The sequence below is a fragment of the Trichosporon asahii genome (genome assembly GCF_000293215.1).
Source record: "Trichosporon asahii var. asahii CBS 2479 unplaced genomic scaffold scaffold00071, whole genome shotgun sequence".
NCBI classification, from domain to species: domain Eukaryota; kingdom Fungi; phylum Basidiomycota; class Tremellomycetes; order Trichosporonales; family Trichosporonaceae; genus Trichosporon; species Trichosporon asahii.
The window spans coordinates 889,478-907,692 of NW_014040854.1; the positions used below are offsets into that span (position 1 = coordinate 889,478).

Below are 18,215 nucleotides of genomic sequence, written 5' to 3' on the forward strand. Positions count from 1 at the left end.
TACCAATGACCCAAGACCCATGCACGCTGGGTGTCCTTAATCGGCGTCGTACCGGGTCCGCCTTCCTGCGCCATGAGACTACCGCCCCTGCGCCGCGTGCCTCAGGTCGCGATGCCTCACCGAATCGCGCGATTGCGCACCGCACTATGCACACACAGCGCGGCTCTCCTGGTCAGCAAAAGGCGCAGACGCTCATGGGCGCGCGCAGAGCGTAGAAAGCGCAATACCCGTTCAAAGTTAGCATACTGACCGTCTGCTCACCCACTTCGGGTAGAAAAGGGCTGCGACCACCTGCGAAATCCAGAAGCGGCCTGAACTAATAGGACTCAATAGCCAATGGACAAGGTCTACTTTAGGTTGGCGCGAGAACCCTAATCACTCATCGAGTCATTGAGTATGCGGCCACGATGCCAAGACAATCAAGACGAGGTGGTGATCAGTTGTGTCCCCAAGCTCCCAGTACATATGTTCCGGTGGGTAGGAAGTCGTGCGGAAGTCGCTCATCGCAGACATCGGTGCAGGGGGTTAGTGACGCAAGGCAACGATCTGCAATATCCTCCCGCTCTCAGCTCCCTCGTTGCCGATCTGCAATCGAAAGCCAAGCCTTCCGGCTCCAGCTCCGGCTCGAAAATCGGCATAGTCCGGCTTGTCCGGCACCTCCCTCCTCTCCACCTCCCTTTTGATCTCTTCTCCACACCTCGTCGGCCTCATCCGAGCATGCATATCGGGTCAGTCGGGCAAGACACCGACTGCCCCGCATTCCAGCTTGCTCGCCCACCAGGTGTGGGTGCGATATCCACCTTGTTCCGGATGCAAGGAGGGCGATCGGGACGACTGATCGGTATCTCGCGGCGCTGCCATTGGCCCACAACTCGGAGTGTCGGCAAGAGGCGGCTTCCCCGCATTACTGTCGCTCTTGACCGTCATGATGGATGCGGGGCCACAGGATTTACCCCACACTTCTACCCCCCATCCTCAACAAAGTGGCCGGTCGGATCATGCTGCCGTTGCACGTGAATAAACTGACCCCAGCTTGCCCAGGTGGGCCGAGTATGCCGAGTGAAGCAAGTGGAGCGAGCAGGTGGGGCGTGCCTCCGTAGCCTTCGTACCTTCCTTATCGCAAGAGATGGGTCCAGGGTTAGTCGCCGCGTTTCGAATTCTGATTCGGGCCATTTTCGAATCGGCCACTTGCCACTGGCTTGTGGGCTTGGCTGGCTGGTGACGCAAACCTGTCGAGGGGCGAAGCGGTGGCTCGCGTCCGCGTCCGATCTGAACCACCGCGACGTATATGCACATGCGTTAGTCCAGAGATGCAAGCGATGAGAATGCGGGAAGCATTGCGCAAATCTGCATACCGTTGCGCTGTCGCGGTGGCAACCACCACCACAGCACAACAGTGCGTCTAGCACGCCAACAGAGAAACAAACGTGCAAAGGGCACAGATGTAAGAGATATACAACAATAGCATGGTCTATGGACAGACTACAACGTGCCTGAATCAGGCAGAGAGTGGTGGATTACAAAGGTGGTAGGTATTATTGTTGTGGCGGCTTCAGCCACACTGATGAACAAACGTTCATTTTCGTTTCGTCTTGTCATGTTGTCTTGCGGAGCGAGCGTGCGAGCGCGAAGCATCGCACCTCGTCGAGAACCTTCGAGCGCACACGCTTACGGAGGCGAGTACCCTCCCTCGCTAGCGCTGGAGTAATCGCTCTCGGGGTCGGCGGGCCTTCCGTCGAAATCGCGCGCGAGGCGCTCGAGCTGGCGTGCAACGTCCTCGTCGCCATCCTTCAGGTTGACAGTGACACTCGTGCCGTGGGAGAAGGAGACGTCGAGCTCAAAGTCGTGCGAATTGGATAGATGCAGCGCATCGACAATCTCGGAGCGGAGGGCCAGCCAGCGGGCGGCGGTGTAGGTCGTCGGGAAGTGGACGGTGCAGGAGGGCATCTCGGACGAGCGCAGCGATGCGGGGCTTGTTGTCCTTGGTGTTATAGTGTTGTGATGTTGTGATGTAGTGGTGTACGGCTAGGCAGGAGTAGTCAACTGCCGTATATAGATGTGTGCTCGCTGTGGTGTAGAGCAGAGGAAAAACTGATGGTCGTTGGGAGGAGGTGTTGCATCAAGTCACCGATGCTTTTTATGTTTTGCGTTGCCCTGCGTGGTTTGCGCGGTCGCGTTGCCCGCTCTAGTCAGAAGGCCGACGCAAATACGAGTCGGACTTAGGACCCTGGCGTGGGGGCTGGGTTGTGGAGTCGATTTTCGAACTGTCGCTACGGTGGAGGTGGAGTAGTGGAGGCTACGGTGGAGGCGAGCCCACCAAGAGAGCCTTAGAGGCGAGGGCAAGCGAGGCAACAGGCGGCGTAAGCGGGCTCGCGGCCTCCACTACGACTTGCATTTCCCCTAATCCCAAAATTCGAATTCTGGTTTCGACTTTGGTTTAGTTTAGAACATGACCCGCCGGGAGCAATGCGCCACCCGCTCGTACTGGCGCCGAGTATGCCGAGTCGCTTTGCCTCCCACCCAAGCTAGCTACAGCGCGTACAGCGCGTGCAGGGCCAGAGTGCACGTTTTCTGCCCTGGCACCATAGCCCGAAATAAGAACCGAGGAGATCTGGAGAAAAGGCTTGGCCAGCGCAATCAGCGCCTGCGCGCCGCTCGCAAGCGACGCGCTGGCGAGTGGGACTCGTAAGGGTGTGGAAAAATCGAATCTGGTCGAGCGTTCGAAAATGCGCGAAATGCGAACCCCAGGTGTCCAGGGCGAGGTTCGAAATGAGCGGGCGGCGGGCACCGATTCCGGCCTTCCCTTTGCTTTGGACGATTTGGGCCCAGGCTCGCAGATCGGCGTGTGGCGCGCGTCGAACTCTGTTTTTCTCACTCTCCCAAGATGCCAGCGTCTCTGCGCCCCTTCTCGCAGTCACTCCGTAGCTAGGCGGGAGCAGACACGGCATGTTTTCTGATTCCAGCGATGCTGCGATGACGTCGGGGTCGTGCTTGTCGATTCGCTGGAGATACGGCAGTGCGATAAGCACGTTTCTTGTCACTGATCACTGATGCGATGTGGTTGTGCGCTCGAGGTTTTGCTGCGAGATGTTTGTCGGAGCTTGATAACAACCGGGGTTGAGCGGTTGCGCTCTCTCCGCTCTCCCACTCCTTCCTCTGCTTCTCTGCTTCGGACCTGTCACCGCTAGCGCCTGTGCGCTTCGTGCTTGCAGCTGCGCAGCAAGGCTAGCAGTTAACAATAGCCTCCCTGATCCTCAGATTCAACCCATCAGCTCCCTCCCCACACTCCACTCGAACCGTCACTTCGGTGCCATAGGCATCGGCGTGCGCCCAGAGCTCATACGCCGTGTGTTCCGGTATCGTCGCGACGATGACGTTTCGGACCCCCTCCCATTCCGCAGAGGAGAAGTGGTAGGGTAGGACGTAGGTGAATGTGGCCAGCATGCCGGCCTCGGCGGGGAGGGTGCCGCGGCGGTAGACTCGTGCCCTTGTTTCGGCGTGGGCGGGTATGGCGACAGTGACGCGCTTGTGTGGGCGTGATGCCGATCCAGCCCGTCACACGGTGGGGTATAAATCGAGCTGATCGAGCGGGGTGGAGGGGGGTATGATGCCGGAGAACGAAGGGGATGGATGCATAGACGAGAAGAAGAGAAGCGAGAAGCAGCTGCACGCATCGTTTGGAGAAAAGTTCGTGCAGGCGGCTGTACAGCTATGCAGGCATGGATCTAACGCGAATCATGCGCGTCGCAGAAGCGCGCGAGCGGCTCGCGCGAGGAAACAAGGGAGGCAGGGAGCGCGAAGATTGTTTGTGCGCGGACACTCGTCATCGCCTGTGCCAGCCCGAACGCCACCAAAACAACCTGTTGGCTGGCCTGGCTGAACTGCAGCCATGCAGCCTCGGCACTCGTCTCCCGGCCATCGCGCGTCGGTGACCGGCCTGCACATGCGCATACCATGCCATTTGTCTGCATATGCTCAGTTCAGCCATAGTGATGTCTGTCAGTAGTGCTGTAACGCACAGACTAACGGAAGCCGAAACCCCAGCCCCGTGCACTCCGTTGACTACTCCTTCCACAAGAGGAGGTTTAGTCCAGGCCAGTGTAAAGTGGAGGGCTACATAGGACAAACGGAACAAGGGGAACGAGTAGTGTGAGGGCTTGGCTGCAGGGCTGGCGGCGCCCGCCCGGAGCTGCAGTGCCGGATGACGCCGCGACCGCACGGACTCATGCACGGCCTCTGATCGGCCTCTCGGGAGGAAGTGCGATAAGGGACGGGGTTGGGTGCTCGTGACTGCACTGCATTGCAGGAAACAGAGACCAGAATGGGGCCCATGGCCTTATCGTCTATGGGTCAAGGCGTTCGAGCCTGGGTGGCTAATCGTAGAATGTAGACCTACAGAGCGTGGCGTGTGCTTGCAGGCTTCAGTGGCAGCTGCGGAAGGATGAATTGGGCTCCCGGCTTGCCACCCCTCTCGGTTGAGCACCCGGACTGTTCGAGACGTCGTTGACGCCAATGGCGTATAAGTGGACCGACGCAGCGCCTATGCACACACTGCGACGCCTGAGATTGTCAGATCAAAGATCTGGGTCCTCAATGACCACCTCCGTCCTCGATCCCGCCCAATTTCGGTCGGCATGAAGAGGAGGTACCCACTGACGACGACACATTGTTGTGCACACTTCTAATGATGGCGTTGACCCATACACAATGACGACAGCGGTGTAACGACACCCACTAACGACATCTCCGATCACGAAGCAACGACTAGCAGCGGCCAGATCGGTGATGGACACTACTGATGGTGTACGCATCAATCTCTGACAACGACACGAACTACCTATTGCTGATGAACACTGACGACGACGTACTGCACACACAGCCGCCGTGTGTGTCGGCGTCGCACCCCCCGCTGCCGTACGCCTCTTACCCACCTCCCACACTGGACGGAATCACCATCGTCCAACTTCAAGCACCTTTATGATCCTCAAGACCACCCACATCATGATCATCATCTCACCATGACGCAAGAGCGAAGACCGCAGTTCCTCCAGTCCTTCTCTTGCCCCACCTCCCCTCCAGACGGTAACAGTCACACTCGACATGACCCGCGACAACCGTTCAAGCCTCCTCCATCGCGCGCGCACGTCCCGCTCCCCTCAGTCGCGCAAGTCCTGCAAACTCTACCCGCGCTCTCGACACAAGACTACAAAGAGTACAAGCGTCTGCAGCGGGTCCAGATCTTTCCCATCTACTCGGCGCGATCCGGGTTCCAAGTCCAGCTGCCTCGCTCGCCCCTCGAGCGGGCCCGGTTGAGCAAGTCTGTCAAGCTGCAGAACGGGGGCAATGGGTATAATCGGGCGATCAGATGGGAAGAAAAGGGAAGAAAGCTGAGACCGCTGGATTGGAGCTTAACGCAACAGGGGGAGGAGAAGTGGTCTGGAGACTGGAGCATGCTGAAGGACAGGGGGATGAAGCGCTGCGAGGAACGGGGACGTTCGTCAAGCCCGGATACGGAGTGAGGCTGGGAGCTTGCAAGGGGAGACGATGGTCGAGCTCGAACTAGGCATTAGACGACCGCACGCTGGGTGCCAAGTCAGTACGTAGCGGATACTCGTGATACATGCAAACATGAGGAGCTGAAGTAGTAGTATTTGTGCATACGTGCGCCGTTCTGGTGTTGTTCGATGTTTGATGTCGATGCTGATGATGATGATTATAATCCCGGTATCCCTGTTGAGTTTCGTTACGCATTCGTCCACTATCGTCCTCTGAACTGTCCCCCATCTCTACAGCTTCCGATCACGCCGTCTCAGGCTGTGCGATATCGTTCGAGCCCGCCTTGCCCGCCTTGCGGTCCCTGAACCACTTCAGCACACCAGGCAGGTTCAGCAAACTCGCCGCGACGCAGAACATGAGCGCGTTCCAAAGCCCAGCCCACTTGTACGTCCTTCCTGCGGCAGTGATGAGCTCTCCCGTAATGACGGGTCCAACAAGCATGGGAATAGCGAGCATGGTCCAGAGCATGCCCACGCGCATGCCGATTTCGTGGGCAGGCGAGATCGTCGCAATCACAGCAGGCGGGAGCGTGAGCTGCGCGCCGCTAACCATACCGTAGAGCACAAGTCCGGCAACGGTGGCGCCCTCGTTCATGCGCGCGATCCAGAACGCGAACAGGGCAACGGCACAGCTCGCCGCCGAGGCGACGTACATGAGCCACGTCCCGAAACGGTCCGCGAGCGGGCCAGACGAGAGGCGTCCCACGACGTTGCCAGACTGCAGGATCGTGACGGCGTACCCGACGATGGTGGCGTTGGCGCCGTTCGAGCTCGCATACAGCCCCGCGTTAAAGTAGGGCGAGAAAACGACCATGTTCGCGATACACTGTCCCAGGACAAGGAAGCAGTAACGAACGTCCTTCCAGGGCCTTGCCAGGGCGCGGATCGGCACGGGAGGGCGGTTCGGCAGACGCTTCTTCATGAACAGGCAGGGTGGGAGCATCAGGCAGAAGTGGATGCCGGCCAGGATCAGGATTGCGTCGCGCCATGCTGATGGTCAGCGTTTCATACCAGGAAGTTTGGGCTACTAGGACTCACCAAACCGGTCGGTCAAGTTCTTGACGAGAATCGGGTAGATCACACCGCCAAGTCCACCGCCAGACATGATAACGGCAACGGCGGTGCCGCGCCTTCGCAGGAACCAATGCGCCGCGATTCCCGACGCGGGGGAGTAGATGATAGCGCCGGCGACACCGAAGGCGGCATGCGACAGGAGAAACTGATAGTACTTCTTCGAGACTGACGTCAGCCACTGCCACAACTACAGGCCACTCACAAGCGATGGCAACGAGAGAGCCGAACTGTCCCAGCGCAGAGATGATGACAAGCGGTCTGGCGGTGTACGCGTCAAACATGGCACCAGAAATGACAGCGAGGCCGAAGGTGATGGTGATCTGAACAGAGGCAAGCCACCTGGAAGTCAGCACATGCAAGACGGAAGGACTTACGCAACCTCGGCGGGCGAGTAGGAGCTCAGCTGGTGGTTGAGGTAGTACGATTGGAACTGACCCGTTCCCGTCACGAAGCCGTTCACGCAAAACATGCTGAACGCGGAGCCCATGACGACCAGCCACGCACGGAGCCCTCCATCTGGCGGTGGACCAACCGAAGCAATGCGCTCGAGCGGAGCAGCGGGCGCAGGCTCGAGGATGTCAACGAGAGGTTTCGGCGGCCGCGCTCCACTCGTTACCGGGGGTTCCTTCTCGACAAACTTCTCCAGCTTGTCGAGCTTGTGGTCGCCTTCCTTGGCGGCGGCAGCCTCGGCGTACTCGACGGCGAGCCCCGAATCGATGCTTGTCCTTAACCGCGGAGGCATGTGCTGGATGTACTCGAGATCCTCTTCTGGCTCGTGCTGAGCGTGGTGGTGGGAAGGGAGGTGGTGGGTGTGCTCGTCGTAGTGGGTGCTCGTCGTGCTGGCGGCCGAGAGGCTCGGCCTTGCAGCCATGTCGTCAGTCGCGTTGTGTTCTGGTCTGTGCATCGTGCAGCAGCAATGGAGAGGATCTGGAAGTTTTACACGGAAGGGGAGAAAGGTGGATCCGTTCGGCCCACTTTATACCTCGCGTTGACGGTTGGAGGCGGTTTATCTCGGACAATAGCTGGGTTTCTACTGGTCGCCGGGGCCCGCCCCGGACACGGTCCGCCGGCAAGAGACCGGGGTTAGTCGTATAAACCTCGGCGCCAAGACTTCGATTCATCCACGGACTCAACGTCTGTGGAAGTCCTCTAGCTTATCGACATGCTTCCTCACCAATTCGTTGTGACTGCAAGGCGGTGGTCGTTGCAACACCAACTCATGGGGCAAAGAGTGGGACACCACGTGTGCTTGGGCATGTGATGAGTCGACGAGATCTGAAATTGCGACATCCCCGTCAGCGCTGGGATTGTGGAGACACTCAGGGACGATCGACTCGGAGGCGAAGTGGAGGTCGATCGACTCACCTTTGTCATTCCGAGCTCGTCTGCAAGGGCTCGGGCTCACGTTCTCGGAGAAGCTACATGTGGAGGCGGTGAACAAGAGTATTCAGGCGAGGGTTCGAAGCGGAATATTCCATGAGCAACTCCTTCCTGAAACAGGTGGAATGCTTCCCAGTTGCTGGTACCACGAGGCACTCATCGTGCTGAACATCCGCGATACTCGTGTTGGCAGGCAGCTGGTTGCAGCTTGGTGTCATGGGCAGCATGTCTTCCACGAGTGTTGCAGTCTTCTTGACTTCTCCTCTGACGAGACGGACTTCTCCTAGTTGGCCTCGGCCGTATAAATCTCGCAAGATGGTGTGCGCTTTCGCTCGTTAGCTTATCCTCCCATCCCTGCACACCATGCCCCTCATGACAGTCGCCATAACATGTCACGATCCGATGCCCGACAGAATCGCGGGTCCCTTCATGCGAGCGTTTCTCCCGGCTCTACGGCAATGGGGCGCGCCGCTGCACGATGTCGGACTGGACTGGCGCAAGACCCCGGATGGCCAGGTTTTCTCAGTCTACATGGACCGCGCCAACGCTGAAACGTGTATAGCCGTCGGGAACAACTTTATGAACTGGCTCCAGGGCACGCCCTTCGCGCACTACAAGGAATGGTCATGGACGTACTTTCCCACCGAGCAGGCCGCCACGAGACTCATGACCTTCACTTGGCATTAGATTTCGGGTAGAACCGGATGCACCAGCTGGGCTGCTCTGCTCTGTTGTGATAGATGATAAGAGTTTTAGAAACGGTACAGTCCTGCTGCAGATGTATTCCCTCTCGACCTCAGCGTGGCCAAGAGATTGTGGATGGACGCAAAGGTAAACCTCGGACATCGGCAAATTTCGTGAACGCCGGATAAACTCGTGATGCTCTGCTAGGTCGGCGATGACGCATGATGCACGCTGGTCAGAATGGGCGCGATCTCATTTTCGCGCGTGTCTTCGCTTCCTTCCACTCCTCCATTGTCACTCCACAGCATCGACATACCCTCGTGCATCGATACCCGACCATGCCGGCGAAAGTCAGCCTGATCCTGACCTATCACGGCCTGATGCCCGAGACCGTCGCGGAGGGCTATTGCGGCCAATGCGCCGAAAAGGTCCTCGAGCTGACCGACTACAAGCCGCAGCTCTCTTGGAACGTGACGGAGCGGGACTACATCGAGTTCACGATATTCCTGAACGAGGTTTCGGTCCGCTACGCCGATTGGCTCGCCAACATGCTCATGGACTGGCACCGCGATGCTCATCCGCAGGCGTTGTGGGGACAGTGGAGCTGGACTACCGACCCACCAGAGGACCAAGACTGGTACGGCAACGACACGGCTTAGGCTCCGCGCACAGACGGTAGGCTTCGCGGAGAGTGAGAAGCACACGCACACCGCACACCGTAGCTTGGCTCTCTAACGCCTTTCCAACTTGTACACGGGCGCTTTCTTTTGGGTGTCGCCGCACCGCCTCGGGAGGTTTATCGCTGCCCTACTATCCTCTACTCCAGAAACGTCGACGTCCACCTTCCATTTGAGAGCGGCGAGCACTGCCAACCCATCCCCACCCAAAGGCAAGTGTGGGACATTCGATCACAGCTCTGGAGATGCTGAGGCTGGGCTGTCTGGGCAGTGGTTTGCAGAGTCGACGCCTCCTCAAGGTTTACAAGTAGAGCGTGGCCAGCACCTTTATGGTGTCTCTTTTCTCATATGCATACCGTAGTTCGCAGATCGGTCGGTGCAGGCACATCCGTCTGACTACAGCTAGAAGCTTTCATAGATATGCTGCTGGGCAACGAAGAACGGTACCTTTTCAGAGATTTGGGGCTGGACCAGGTTTGCGACACGGGCATACTGAACTCGTGCATGTAAGTTTCAGAGGACAAGCAAGGATGGAAAGCGCGACAACGTGATCACATGGTGTTGCTTTCATTTTGACCAGGAGTCTGTCGTGAGGGAGCGAGGTGAGATCAGTAAAGTACAGGGAAGTGCTAGCCTCCTCGATCAGAAGGGATAACGATTCAGTAGTCAGTCAACAGTCGCGGGTGTGCGGAGCGACAGAGAAGGTGCGAGGAACGTGCAGTTTCGTCTTTGGGTTTGAGGGGGCCGCGGTTGAGACCTTGCGGACGGGGCGGTTGAGGCGCAAAGCAAGCATCCGATCTCTGGCACCCAAACCACACAGCATTGCCGTGACAGATTTAGAATCAGTCTAGAAGGATGTTGTCTTCGATGCAAGAATGTACGGCGTCTATGCTGTCTTCGAGATGATCGATCACAATGCACGAGATCGAGTTCGAGGTGTTGAGTGGCGACTCGGCGGTGGATGCCACCGGGGTAAAACGCCGAAACTCCGTGGGGTTGTGGTGGTGCTGAGGGTGGTGAGCTTGTCCACTCAGGCGGACACCGACAACGAGAACCAGTAACCACTACCCTACCGGTATCGACCTCACAGTCGGCACTCGATCAACACTCACCTCCAACGGCGTTCCATCGAACCAAGTGAGCCGCGACTCCCAAGCACCGGAAATCCGACGCCGTTGCGACGCTTGACAGTGTGCTGACACCTGATTCCCGCCTTCTTCACCCCCTCCACTTTGTCCTACCTGTCACTTCCCTCGATCCCTACGACCACGTTCGACGTCTTGACCCCGCCTATCCGATCGATCAGTCCCTATGAATAGGCAAGGAGGTGATTATCAGCGGTTTCTGGCTCGGCAGGGCTCGGCAAGAAGCACTTGCTAACGCGCAACAGGACAACCACGACAGACAGTGCTACCCGCTGGTTACCGATCAGCAACGGGCGCCCCACCTTCTCAACCGAGTGGAGCCAACGGCATGTACTACGCCTCTGCTGGACACGGCGGCGCGGCTGGCTCTGGACAGGGTGGCCGCGGAGGAATCATGGGTCAACAACAAGGCCTGCAAGGCAACTTCCCGCCGAGCTCGGGATTAGGTCGCGCTGGACCTCCAGGATTCGGCGGAAGAGCTGCGAGTAGGTGTTGAATCGGCGGTGGCGAAGCACTGGAACGCTGGGAGATATTGTGTTCCCACAAAGGGAAGAGACTGGGAGTGAGGAGTGTACAATGTTGACAACCCCGTTTTGTGTTTCGCTGCCCCGCCGGCAAATGTGACGTGCGTGTGTGCTGACAGCAGCTGACCCGAATGATTTCCCAGCGTTGGGATCAATGAACCAGAGCCACGGCCACAGCCAGCACGGAAATACGAACTCTTCCTTTGCTACGCAGTCCCAGTCGCAGGGCGGCAGCAACGACGCCAACTTGCATCAGATGTTCATGCAGCAGCACATGGAGCAGGGCCTTGGTGCCCCGCCGCCGCCCCCAGGTCTGGCTGGACCCGGGTCATCTTCTGCGCAGCCCAATGGTGTCTCGGGCGAGGGGTTACGAGACGACTTCCCCGCGCTGGGAGAAAAGGGGCAACGGGTGAGCTAGCTCAATGACGTCTGTCGAGCGTCTCTGACTCCAGATGGTCAACATGCTTAAGATGGGCGGACCGGGACAGGGCCAGCCGGGTTCCCCCCAGTCACACCTCAACGGACCACCGAGTTCTCAGTCCAATACCGCGACGTCGTCCAATCCGCAAATGGGAGCAGCCACCGCCCGGCCACCGTCAACGACAGAGTCATGGACGAGACAGTCGCCGTCGCGCCAAAACGAGCCTCTGGTCCGACCTGTGCAGCAGATCCTCTCCTCACCCGTGGACAAGTGGGGATTGAAGGCTCTCCTGTATGAGATTCGGACACAGATGGGCAAGGGAGACAGGGGCATGCTCATGTTCGGCGAGGACCTCCAGGAGCTTGGTATGGACATCCAGAGCAGCGACCCGCTGTACTCCACGTTCGTTACGCCATGGGTGGATCCGACATCGATGCAGCATCCCCCGCAGATCGAGGATATGTTCGTTATCCCGAGCTGCTACCATGTTGTCCCGCCCCCCGTCGAGTCCAAGCTGCCCAACTTCGCCGAGGAGACGTTGTTCTACATCTTCTACTCTGCGCCCCAGGACATTGTCCAGCTTATGGTCGCCGAGGAGCTGTACAACCGTGGCTGGCGCTTCAGCACCGACCTGCGTGTGTGGATCACGTCTGGACCGCTGTCTCAAATCGATCTGCATGGGGACCAGTCCTCTCAGCCGTCCGTCATCCGCGGACCGTTCAGCGTGTTCAACCCTGCCACCTGGTCGCGCCAGGACACCGGCGGCGACTTCACCGTCGAGCTCAGCACGCTCGAGGCTACGCGCCCGGCAGCCGCCATTGTTCAGGCTGAGAGGGCTGCGCGCAAGGATCAGCAGCACACGCGCTCGCCGAACGGCGCCAGCAGCGCGGTCGGTAACACGCAGTCCCAGCAGCACGCCAGCATGCAGGCTGCGCACTAAGCGTACGACAGTACACAGCTATCGGGCGAGTCCCATAGCGTCATCGAGAGATGCGATGTGATTATGATACAAGGAGATCTGGTGCATGGGCGTATGTGTAGTAGGTGTGTCACTGCACACGGTCATGACATTCTGAGGGAAGGCGTTGCGGTCCTGCGACACGCCACTGACGTTGTTGACAAGATTGCTATTGACGACGAGCGCACGTGACCCACGCGCACGTGGCAGCGTCAGACTGACTTCGCTCGGATCCGAGCCGCCGGTGGAGGGTCTACACGTTCGAGTGCAATCTTTATCTGCCGTTCCCGTTTCTGCATCTCTTGTGAACGACACATACCCGCACGCATAGCATACTATCGACTTACGGCACAAGCGATACACAGGCATTGGATTTTGAACCGCATTTATTTGTGACAACAACGACGACGACGATGCCGAGGCAGAGTTTCAACGACTTCCTGGGACTCGGTTCACCAGGACCATCCCGGGGACGCGGCGGAGGCCAGCGAGGCCGCGGACGAGGCGGATCTCGAGGAAGAGGAGGGTTTGGAGGAGGTGGTGGACGAGGAGGACGAGGTGGTGGTCGTGGAGGCGGTGCTGCTCGCGGCGGAGGCCGGACACTCCGTGGCGGCCACTTTGGAGCCGACTACTCCAATATGGGTCTCGACTACAACAAGGTCAACGCGAGCAGCAACAATTACAGGAAGATGCGTGAGTGACTACAGTACCCGGAGAAAAGTTTCGCCCTTAGCCCGGGTCGGCCTGCTGTTCTTTCCCTCGAGAGCTGACCAGAGCATCTGTGGGCTGACGGCAGAAATCCAAGTCGAGCCTTTCGGCCCGCAAACGCCGCGCGATATGCCCGACCGGCCACGAGAGCAGTTCCGAGGACGAGGGCGTGGTATCCGTGGTGGAATAGGACTGGGACGCACTACGCCTTCAAGCGGAGCGCGTACGCCGACAACAGGACTTGGATCTGGATCGCGTCGCCACCCAGCTATCATTCTCGATGGCGTAGTTACCTGGGGCGGCGGCTGGGCGCCGTTATTCATCAAGGCTGGCGAGCTCTTCCGTGACGGAGAGGTGGACGTGAAGGACGAGGAAGGTGAGTGCGCAAATCTGAGGTTACTCGGCAAGGGGTTAGAGCCAAGACCCGGCCGGCGACGCGGGGGTTCTCCTCGAGCATTGGCCGAGGGCAAACGATGCTGCAGCTTTCATGTTTGGAAGCAATACCTCCGTGTCTCTGCGGTGCTCGGTGACTGTCCCTCTCCGAAAATTCTCCCTTCCCGCTAGAGCGAGTGCCGACCGGAGTGGTTGGATTAATCTGAGCGCGTTGAGCGGAGGTAGCGAACGGGGGTATCCGATTCGGGAGGCAAATTCAAAAATTCAACCATCGGACACGCCGCGGATAGCTGACTTCAGACCTTGTCAAAGACGTCGTGATCGAAGACACTGAAGACGATATCGGAGAGAGTGCGCCCGTCAGCTCTGCACAGAGCGAAGATGAAGCTGGACCCCCTAGTGGTCTTCCTTCTGGTGACGATGAGGAGCCGGAAGCGGCCATGGACGAGAGCGACACATCTACAGTCACTGAGGACGACACTGCTCCGGCCGCTGAGTTTGAAGATGACGAAGGACTCGTCAGGGTTGTCCAGACGCAAGTCTCCGTTGTGCAGGCCGAGGCCGTTCCCGTCGATGACGAGGTGCTCATCGAGACAACGAGCGCAGTCGCAACCGAGGTGCACCAGGTGCCTGACAATGATGCCACATCGTCGTCCCCGATCAACGACGAAGAGGGCGCAGAGGACACTACCCTCGCATTGGACTCTGCCGCGGACGCAGATGCTTCCGACCTCTTCTTCGTCGACGACACCGGCGCCGACGCCACCATGTCCTACGACCGACCGCTGTACGATACTACCGCGTCTACCGCCCCCATCGGGTCGGCCGCCCCTCCCACCGACGATGTGGAAGACATCGTGTTCCGGCCGCAGCTCATTGCCGATCCCGTGGCTTCTCTCCCATCTGCTTCCACGTCACGACCCCAAGTTTCTACCGACTTCGAGCTGAGCTCGGTGTACATCGACCCGCGCATCGGCATGAGCCGCAAGGAGAAGAAGGCCGCGAAGCGTGCCAAGCGTGCCAGCCGTAAGAGCCGCAAGCGCCAAGAAGCCCGCATGCGTGCCGACTCGGATGTCGACTGGGGCTCCGACATGGAGGCCGCCGGCGTCGTCGGGGTCGAGGTCGATGAGCTCGGTGAGCGCTTTGCTTCGGCTGGACTTGACGACGAAGACCAGCAGCTGGAGGAAGACGTCGACTCCGAACTCGACTACGAGGCTATGGCGCGCTTCAGCCGCGGCATTGGCTTCGGACAGGGCACGGGCGGCGAACTCGGCGTCGATGTCGAGACCGATTCGGACGAGTACGAGGAGTTACCTGCCAAGGGCAAAGCTCCTATCAGGGTAAGTGAACTCAGGTTTGAAACTGTGGTCCTGACTGACCATGCGCAGGACCCGTTCAGAGCCGCGTCTTCGAACATCAACTCCTCTGACGAGGAGGACGACAGTGACAGCGACGAAGCCGACGACAGCAATGTTAACTCCTTCGGCGCGCTGCAAGAAGCATATGATCAGCAAGAGGAATCTCCAGATGAAGACAGCTACTTCCAGGGCAACAATACCTGGAACACGGAGGACGAGGAAACTTGGTTCGCGGAGAGCATGGAAGATGCCCTCGACGGCGGTGTCATGGCTGCGTCGCGCAAAGAGAGGAAGGCAGTGTTCCGGGCTGTACAGTCCGGCACGTTCGACGCGGACCTCCCGATCGCACCGGCCAAGAAGGACAAGAAGGGCTCGCACATCCCACCCGAGCTGCGCGACATGTGGCAGCGTGACCGCGAGAAGAAGGCCGAGAAGAAGCGTGAACGCGAAGCTTTACGCATGGCGTTAACAATGGCCGGTCGTAAGGCGACCAAGCTTGGCAGCAAGTCTGCCGCCGCCAGCATCGCGCATCTGATTCCCGGCAGCGCGTCCGAGGTCGCCGACATGTTCGACGTCTCGGATGACGACTGGAGCGGTATCCCCACTCGCGGCGGCCGCGTCGCCCTCCTCCCTCTCACCCTCAGGCAGATCAATACTCAGATCACGACCTTCCTTCTCGACAATGGCAAGACCACCCTTCCCCTTCCCCCCATGGACAAGGAGACGCGTAGGAAGGTCCACATGCTCGCCGAGCTCTATGACCTGAAGTCGAAGTCCAAGGGCAAGGGCAATTCGAGGTTCCCGTGAGTAGATGCTGATAGGGCTGAGCTGTGCGTTTTTTTCGGCTAACGCCCAGGATTCTCATCAAGCTAGCCCGTTCGCGGATGGCAGACGAGGACAAGCTTGAGCGCCTTCTCGCTGCGTCCGAGAATGCCGGCCAGTCGTTCTATAAGGCCCTCTACGCCCGCGGCTCCGGTAAGAAGGGACCCAAGGGACCGAGCGGTGGACCCTCCGCCCGCGTGCGTGACGGTGAGACCGTTGGTGAGGGCGCTGAGAAGATTGGAGAAGACAATGTCGGCCATCGCCTGCTGAGTATGATGGGGTAAGTTTACTGGCTCCCCTAGGTCGGAAGTGCATTTCGAGGCTGTCGTTGGGTGTCGAAGATGACGGTAACTTCGGGTACCTGAGGCAGCAATGTTGAAGCACATGGAGTCGCGCCTCACTGCGTGCTCGCTGCTCGTTGTTCGGCCGTCTCCGTGGGGAGCAGAGTTGAGAACCTGGCACAAGGAGGGCCGGGAAATGTATCCCTCCCTGAAGCCGGACCACCGAACCGACCTACGCGAGCACCAACCTTAGCGATATTCCCTGCTGACACCGATCACAGATGGAGCGAGGGCGCCGCCATTGGCCGAGCCGGAGGCCTCGACGTACCGTGAGTACCATCATTACATATAAGTGACATGCTGATCGGCCGAAGAATCACTGCTATTGTCAAGAACACGAAGTCCGGTCTTGGGGCGTAACTTAAGACGTCCAACACGCCGTCCCAGTTCCTCACGCACTGCGGCGCCTGCCGCTTCTTATGTTCCACACAACTCCTTTGTTGTGACTAGAAACGCTGTGATCACCCCCAAGTTCGCCCGGCTCGCCGAGACGATAACGGAGCAACATTCCATGGAGTAACGACGATGCGATGGAACGCAGCCATAAATTGGTCGCCAGCCAGGTGAATCGACATGTGGGCTTGCAAGCCTGGGCCAAGCCCATCTGTAGAGAAGAAATAGAACCAGCATGCAGCACCTGACTGCCAAGAGTGGCCTGCTGAGGTAAATAGAGCCTTGTCATGGGGAGGTACCCAACCGCCGAGCGAACTTGCAGTCTCGGGAGAAGGGTTTAGAACGAGTGGGCGGGAAAAGTCGCCGCCCCAGCCTCTCGTTGTCCACCTTCAGGTGCGGTATTCAACCCTTCGTGCGGGCTTCTCTTGGCAAGCAAACTGATGAAAGTCATTCCCACTTCCGCACCCATATGCCTCAGGGATGCAGCAATACTGGCATTGCGGCCGACGAGTTTATCAGACAAGGCAAGATACGTTGAGCCAGTTCGTGCTGAGCCGTGCTTTCTGCGCAGTAATCGCCGATAACCTATTCTTGCGCACGCGAGCAGTGTGATCGACAGCCGAAGGCACACGCTATGCATATCTTGGGCTGGACCGAGATCTAGTTCAGCTACTGCGGTGAACCAGTCAGCGCAGCATCGTTCTTTGGTTAGAGACAGATCTGTATGGTCGTCAAGACGAGCGTGTGGGGGAGGAAGGGGCAGGTGATCGAGGCAAAAGTTTGGCCCAGTTGGCCAGTGGAGCCAGAACGGCAGAATGTAGGCATTGGAGCCTCCGGGTTTTCCGGGAGCTCCAGTGCCTCCATGAGCCATTTTCGGCCGGTGTCTTGTAGCCTGGCGGGGACGATGTCGCGGATTTGTGGGAACGCATGGAACGCCCTTACGTTCGGGCGTTAATGAAAAGCGGTAGCGTGCCTTGGCGAGTTATCTGATAACTCTCTGGCACGCGGGCATGAGCAGCCCGGCCGAAAGTGGCAGCAGCTCGTATTATGACTGGGCGATGTCCTGTCGCCGTCCAGGGTTGCGGTTAGGGTTGCGACAGAACGTATGACTGAATTCTTCAACATTGCTCATGGCTCCTTGCTGCTGACCTCGAGTGAGCCCCAGTGCCTCCGACTTTCTCAAGCATGGCCCCCTGAATGGGATGGCGGGTGCTAGTGAAGAGTATTGCGAACCCTGTTGGTCCTTCCCCTGCCGAGCTACGTGCCTCGGTGCGATCAGATGATGGCGTCAACTGCTCTTCCTGCACCCTCGGAGGCTTGGTACTCTCCCTGCAGAGTCTCCACGCTCACGAGACCCACCCAGGGTCCCAGAAGTAGCTGCTACGTCTTGGCAACGGTAAATCGGGCACAAGGGCAAGGAGCCAAGCACAGTGCAGCCTGGGACCGGCCGTGAGGTGAGAAGCTGGCTCTATTTCGAGCGTCTGGCCTATGACAATCGTCTCCTTGGCTCTGCTGGGGCTTGCCAAGAAACCAGACATAGAGTGTGAGACAAAGCAGAGAGGAAGGGCGCACAGACGCCAATCACTGACTGCAGCTTAGTGCTCAGGAGGAGGAGACCGAGTCTAAGTGTCCCGGGACTGAGCCGCAGACCTTGTTCTGCGGTCAGGCAGACTAGCAGAGGAGAACCTGAGCAGAAACCTGGAGAGCATCGGACCGACAGAGCGCCCACCAGCCAGCTGCGGTCGGTCACTTTCGGGCAGCATCAGCTCACCCAGTAAGCTG

The 18,215-nt window shown here is 58.7% G+C and overlaps 7 protein-coding genes across 7 annotated transcripts; 5 read left to right on the top strand and 2 right to left on the bottom strand.

Moving 5' to 3' along the window:
- Positions 1-1,668: 1,668 nt before the first annotated feature.
- A1Q1_05166 (uncharacterized protein) lies at positions 1,669-1,947 on the bottom strand (the record flags this gene model as incomplete). The annotated part of the gene is made up of 1 exon (XM_014321973.1): positions 1,669-1,947. The coding sequence occupies one exon, from the start codon at positions 1,945-1,947 to the stop codon at positions 1,669-1,671; it is 279 nt and encodes a 92-aa protein (XP_014177448.1).
- A 3,071-nt stretch (positions 1,948-5,018) lies between these two features.
- A1Q1_05167 (uncharacterized protein) lies at positions 5,019-5,519 on the top strand (the record flags this gene model as incomplete). Its single annotated transcript, XM_014321974.1, has 1 exon — positions 5,019-5,519. The coding sequence occupies one exon, from the start codon at positions 5,019-5,021 to the stop codon at positions 5,517-5,519; it is 501 nt and encodes a 166-aa protein (XP_014177449.1).
- Positions 5,520-5,799: 280 nt separating this feature from the next.
- A1Q1_05168 (transporter) lies at positions 5,800-7,533 on the bottom strand (the record flags this gene model as incomplete). The annotated part of the gene is made up of 4 exons (XM_014321975.1): positions 5,800-6,545; positions 6,594-6,786; positions 6,832-6,949; positions 7,004-7,533. The coding sequence occupies 4 exons, from the start codon at positions 7,531-7,533 to the stop codon at positions 5,800-5,802; spliced, it is 1,587 nt and encodes a 528-aa protein (XP_014177450.1).
- Positions 7,534-8,372: 839 nt separating this feature from the next.
- Positions 8,373-8,696, top strand: A1Q1_05169 (uncharacterized protein; the record flags this gene model as incomplete). The annotated part of the gene is made up of 1 exon (XM_014321976.1): positions 8,373-8,696. One exon carries the CDS (start codon positions 8,373-8,375, stop codon positions 8,694-8,696), a length of 324 nt encoding a protein of 107 aa, XP_014177451.1.
- Positions 8,697-9,031: 335 nt separating this feature from the next.
- Positions 9,032-9,352, top strand: A1Q1_05170 (uncharacterized protein; the record flags this gene model as incomplete). The annotated part of the gene is made up of 1 exon (XM_014321977.1): positions 9,032-9,352. One exon carries the CDS (start codon positions 9,032-9,034, stop codon positions 9,350-9,352), a length of 321 nt encoding a protein of 106 aa, XP_014177452.1.
- Positions 9,353-10,681: 1,329 nt separating this feature from the next.
- On the top strand, positions 10,682-12,400 carry A1Q1_05171 (uncharacterized protein; the record flags this gene model as incomplete). The annotated part of the gene is made up of 4 exons (XM_014321978.1): positions 10,682-10,697; positions 10,761-11,000; positions 11,183-11,448; positions 11,492-12,400. 4 exons carry the CDS (start codon positions 10,682-10,684, stop codon positions 12,398-12,400), a joined length of 1,431 nt encoding a protein of 476 aa, XP_014177453.1.
- Positions 12,401-13,056: 656 nt separating this feature from the next.
- A1Q1_05172 (uncharacterized protein) lies at positions 13,057-16,560 on the top strand (the record flags this gene model as incomplete). Its single annotated transcript, XM_014321979.1, has 8 exons — positions 13,057-13,111; positions 13,215-13,502; positions 13,549-13,740; positions 13,820-14,859; positions 14,908-15,680; positions 15,734-15,979; positions 16,262-16,309; positions 16,428-16,560. 8 exons carry the CDS (start codon positions 13,057-13,059, stop codon positions 16,558-16,560), a joined length of 2,775 nt encoding a protein of 924 aa, XP_014177454.1.
- Between the last annotated feature and the right edge of the window lie 1,655 nt (positions 16,561-18,215).